We start from the raw sequence: 5,796 nt of genomic DNA, 5'->3' as shown, positions 1-5,796 counted from the left end.
ATGAAATTGAGCTATTTGGCATAATAGAAGCTGATCATGTGAGAATGAGAAAGCTGCTGTCTGCTGGAGAATCCATGATTAAAAATATAGATGATATTTTTGAGGAAAAGTCAAAATCTCTTGTGCTTGAAAAAGAGGTAATCATATCAGAGAAGGAGAATATTCTTGAAGAGATTGAAATAGATTTATCTCAATTGTCCATTGGGACTACTTGCAAAAAAGGGTCATCGAAGGATTCTGCCAATTTTCGAAGGAGTCCTTCAAAATTTGATTGCTGATTATCTTCCCTCTCGAAGGGAATTTCGATAAATTTTAGGGGATTATTTTTTGGTATAGATTCATATCCAATTAGGACTATAGTCTGGATCTTTTGTTAAAAAGAAATTTCTTTTATTTTTTGGACCTTTATCTTCGTTTCAATTAATATAACTTGTCTCATTCAAGGAAATTGCTGAAATAGAAATCAAGGTTTGGGCTAAATATATCTTTAAATAGCAATCATATCTGTATATTTGTCATTTTGTGAAGTTTTGATGAACTTTGAACTCAATGGAATTGAGGACTTCTCTTGCATTTTAAAATTATTTCCTATTTATTTATTATGTATGTTTTATTCTATTTTCAGATGGCCACAAATAAAATCCTTTGACCCTTTGGATGTCATCATTTTGGAATTCGATGGCCACATCCTATAAGCATGTGACTAAGAAATGGTGTCAAATTTTTTGAGAAATAATATCATTTGTCATTTTGGGGTACTGAAAACACTAATCACTGATAATGCAAAGAATCTCAATAATGACATGGTGGATGGATTATGTGAACAGTTTAAGGTCAGGCATAGAAATTCCACTATTTATAGACCTCAGATGAATGGAGCGGTGGAAGCCACAAATAAGAAAATCATTCTTAAGATGACTGAACCACAACGGGATTGGCATGAGAAACCGTCTTATGCATTGATGGCATACAAAACTACGATCATGACTTCTATTGGAGCAACTCCTTACTCTCTTATGTATGGAATGGAAGCAGTATTGCCTGCAGAAGTTAAAATTCCTTCCTTACGCATTCTAATGGAAGCTCAAATAGAAGAAACTGAATGGATCAAAGAATGCCATGAGCGGTTGTCTCTAATTGATGAAAAAATGTTGAATGCCGTCTGTCATGGACAATGTTATCAGCAAAGAACGGCTCGTGCTTACAACAAAAAAGTTAAGTCTCGTTTGTTTGAAGTCGGAGATAAAGTCTTAAAACGGATTCTTCCAATGCAAGAGGAGGCTAAAGGAAAGTTTGCTCCAAATTGACAAGGACCATTCACTGTTAAAAAGGTGCTACCCGAGGGAGCGTTTATCCTTATGAAAATGGACGGACAAGTTTTTTCTCAACCAATCAATGCACACAGGTGCAAAAAGTTTTTCATTTGATTATAAAAAATTTTCTTTAAAATTACTGCAAGAGACGGGTTTAAGGCAGACTTTCTTTCCTTTTTCCATTTCGATATCTTATCCTTAGTTTTTCCCTTTTGACTTTTCAGAATAACTTATCCTTTTTTGCTTGGCAGTCCCTTAAGATCGCAAACCCCACATTGGGGCAATTTTATTTCTTTGTTTTTTTTTCAAAAAAAAAGAGAGAAAAAAAGGAGCAAGAAAAAAGACATGAAAAAAAAGAAGAGAAAAAAAGAAAAACCCAATTAGAATTAAATTGGGGCAAATTTTTAGTTCTTATTAGGTCTATATTGGGGCAAATTTTGAAAGATTGCGATCTCAGGATTATATTCAACCTATTTCATGATGAATTTTCAACCCTTAACCTTTTCTTTACACCCCATCGCAGCTCATTACAAAAGGCAAAACATTATCAACCTCTCCCTTAAGGCAAATACATTTTTTCTGAAACTTGCCAAGAAAAACAGTCTCGCTGATGCCATTAATTGTCGAAGAACATGACTGGATTAATACAATTGGAGTTAAATTTGTTTATTTCGTTCCATGATCTTATCCCTATTTCAAGGTGAAAACTCGAAAGGGTACCTGAAAAAAAAAGAGAAGAAAGGAAAAAGCAAGAAAAAAGTGAAAAAAAAAAGAAACAAAAAGAAAAAAGAAACAAAAAGAAAAAAAAGGAAAAGAAAAAGGGGGTGACCTTAGTGAAAATCCGAAAAGCTAAAATCATCAAGGTAAGATTTTGGAGCACAAGAGAACCATGAACGAAAAACAAGATGCCGAAACTTGAAATATGGACGACATCAAAAGGGATAAAATGTGACATCTTTCTTTTTCAAAGGCCATTCATTCAAATCTGGTCATTAGAAAAAGTTGATCTGTGATACAAAGTGAAGTATGGCTGACTGATGCTAGAAAATTGAGAAGATTCAAGACAAGTTGCCGCACAATTCTTGGAGGGCAGTTTTTGACATTGAAAGATCATGTCTACATGTTTCTCATGGCAAAGGAATTACACGGTAGTGGTAAAGTTTTCATCACAATTGTTTCCTCTCTTTTGCAGGTAAGATTATGTGATGACTCTTTCTGCCTTCTCGAAAGCATGAAAAATGTGGCCCTTGTTAAGCATGATTTACACTGGGACACATATTAAAAGAAGTGAGCTCCAATTTCGGCAATGCATTCCAAATTGGCTTTGTAAGAAAAAAAAAAGAAAAAGTCTTTGAAAATCGAGAGGATAGTAACATAAGTATATGTCTCTCAAATCCCTTGAAGGGAAAGTTGTCACTGGTATTTTTCAAGTTTCAAAACTCATCACTTTTGATTTTTTTTTTTTAAAAAAAGTGTTTCTTTCATTTCTTCTTCTTCTAGAGTTTGAAAAATCAAAAAATTGCAAATCCACTGAATAAGTTTGTCGTTGTATGCATTTTATGTTTATTATGTTTGAGCAACATGCATCTTAGTCTTCCAGTTTGATAGTATAGAACTTGTTTTTCCATTTCTTTTGTTAGATATTTAGGCTCGAGTTTAATCCCACAAATTATCTAGGTTTCAAACATATTCTCATTTTCTTGTTAGGCATTTGGGTTTGGATTCAGTTCCACTAAACAGTCTAAATTTTTGAACAATCATATTTGATTTTCTGTTGGCAAGTCTCTGCGTCCGCCGCGCACCTTTCTATTCCCTTTCTTGACAATCAAATTTAATTTCCTGTTAGTGAGTTTCAGCGTCCGCCGCACATCCTTCTGCCACCCTTCTTGACAAATCACATTTAATTTACTGTTGGTGAGTTTCAGTGTCTACTGTGCACCCTTCTATCCCCTTTCTTGACAATTAAATTTAATTTTTTGTTGGTGAGTCTCAGCGTCTGCTACGTGCCCCTCTACCTCCCTTCTTGAAAATTAAATTGAATTTCCTGTTGGCGAGTCTCTGCATCTGCCGCGCACCCTTCTACCACCCTTCTTGACAAATCACATTTAATTTACTGTTGGTAAGTCTCAACGTCTGCCGCGCACCCTTCTATTCCCCTTCTTGACAATCAAATTTAATTTCCTATTGGTGAGTCTCAGCGTCCACCGCGCATTCTTCTACCCCTCTTTTTGACAAATCACATTTAATTTCCTGTTGGCGAGTTTCAGCGTCCGCCACGCACCCCTCTACCTCCCTTCTTGACAATCACATTGAATTTCCTGTTGGCGAGTCGCAGCATCCGTCACGCACCCTTCTACCTTCCTTCTTGACAATCATATTTAATTTCCTATTGGCGAGTCTCAGCGTCTACCGCGCATCCTTCTACTCCCCTTCTTGACAATCAAATTTAATTTTCTATTAGCGAGCCTCAGCGTCAACCGCATACCCTTCTATTTTCCTTCTTGACAGATTAAATTTAATTTCTTGTTGGTGAGTTTCAGTGTCCGCCGCGCACCCTCCTATCTCCCTTCTTGGCAGATCAAATTTAATTCCCTATTGGCGAGTCTCTGCGTCCGCCGTGCACCCTTCTATCTCCCTTCTTGGAACGAAACCGCGTCCCTCCCCGCATTTTTTTCCTATTGTGACAACTTACTTTTCTTGACTGCTTTGTTTAACATTTGTGCTTTCTCATTCATTTTATATTTCATATTTAGAAGTTCTGAGAGTTCAAACTTCTTCGACTCTACAAAAATCGCAGATGGTCAATGCACTTGTTTCATTGTGATTTACTTGTATTCGAACTACGTTTGACCTAATTTCCATGATGGGATTAGGCAACTCTACATGAGTTCGGTCACATTTTTTGTAATTTCATTGCAACTTTTGTTCAATATTTTAGCCAAGTGTTGGCTTGTCTAATTTAGCTCAGGTGCAGTTAGAAGAAACAGGTGAGCATTTTAGTGTCTATGTTTTTGTCTTGAATTTCTTCCAAACTCTAGACAAAGAGGGGTAAACTGTAGACACCAAAATTTTGTCAATTTTAATATTTTCTTGATTTTTATCTATTTAATGAGTTGTTTATTTTCTTCCATTTTAATGTGTATTTTCTCATTTTGTAGGTTTGTTTTAAGAAAAAGAAAATTGAATAGAAAGAAAATAAAGAAAAAAAAAGAAAAAAAAAGAAAAAAGAAAAAGAGAAGATAAAAATCTCCCTCTAATTATTTCTCTTTCACCAAATACACTATCGATCCATTTTTGCACTCAATGTTCCAGGCATCTTTCTTTTTATTTGGTAAGAAAAATATCATTTTAATAACCAAAACTCTACCTAATTCTTTTGGATCCACTCTCGGCCTTTCTTCTTTTTTTCTTCAAAAAACAATAGAAAAAAAAACTCTCCACTTTCCCTCAATCTCCATCTCTCCCTCGGCACTCCTCTCTCCCAAAAATTTCCAATACAACTCCACACACAAAACACTCCCTCAATTCACTCTCTCGGCTCCCTCGTTTTCTGTTCCTCACAAGAACCAAACCACTGAAACTCCTCACGGACTCTCGGCCATCTCCCTTCCACTACACAAACACAAAAAAAAAAAAAAAACTCCCCAACTCACACTCGGCTCCCTCTCTTTTCTTCCAACACACTCACACACAACATAAAAAAAAAGAGGGCAGCAACTGTTTGGACAATTGAAGCTTGGAATTTCATCAAAACTTTGGCCAAGGGACTACAACCTTCATTGAGGTTTTTTTTTAATTTTTTTCCAGCTTTTCCTTTTTCTTAATTAATTAGATTAAATGCATGTTTTGCTGCTTGTGTGTCTCTCTCTTTCGCTGGTTTTGTTGTTATTGTTATGTTGTGGAAGATTTGGGACAAGCCATAGACTAGATTAAGGAAAGAAGGATGATTTTTGTGAATGCATATTAAGTGTTTGTAGAAATGCCAAAACGAAAAATGAATCAAATTGGTGAATCTTTTGTGCATATTTTTCATCAAAACAGATGATTATAGCTAGCACAAGGTCTGAAAATTTTTGGTTATCCAAAATTTGGGAGTTTTTGAGCCTTAAAAGCATTGAAATGTTTTTCTTCATTTTTGGGCTATTTTGATTTAATGTATCATTTTGTTGTTGTTGTTTTTGCCAAACTAAGGTTATAGTTGCACTATAGAATTCATAAGGAGTGTATTGGTATAAATTTTATGAAATTTAGCGATAATTATAGTGACTTAGAAAAAATGAAAACTAGACTTTTTTTGGCCATTTTGCCACTTTCGGTTTATTTTTTGTAAAAACTAAGTTCAAAAATGGATTCTACACAAAAAATCGAGTTGAAGTGTGTAGTTTGGTGATTTTTCATGACTGAAGAGGTTGCCGGCGATTGGTGGCGACGGCGCCACTGGCGATTGCCATGGCCGCTGGCTAAGGATGCTTCAGCTTCACCA

General features: G+C 35.5%; 1 protein-coding gene across 1 annotated transcript; it reads left to right on the top strand.

The window, feature by feature from the left end:
• The first annotated feature begins 710 nt into the window (after positions 1 to 710).
• LOC113782391 (uncharacterized protein K02A2.6-like) lies at positions 711 to 1,307 on the top strand. Its single transcript, XM_027328284.1, has one exon. It carries the CDS (start codon positions 711 to 713, stop codon positions 1,305 to 1,307), a length of 597 nt encoding a protein of 198 aa, XP_027184085.1.
• Positions 1,308 to 5,796: the final 4,489 nt, after the last annotated feature.

Source organism: Coffea eugenioides, chromosome 9 (assembly GCF_003713205.1).
Source record: "Coffea eugenioides isolate CCC68of chromosome 9, Ceug_1.0, whole genome shotgun sequence".
Classification (NCBI taxonomy): domain Eukaryota; kingdom Viridiplantae; phylum Streptophyta; class Magnoliopsida; order Gentianales; family Rubiaceae; genus Coffea; species Coffea eugenioides.
This window is presented reverse-complemented; position numbering and strand designations above follow the sequence as displayed.

Coding starts and splice junctions, on each gene's coding strand:
- LOC113782391 (XM_027328284.1), top strand. CDS start 711: ATGGTGTCAAATTTTTTGAGAAATAATATCATTTGTCATTTTGGGGTA.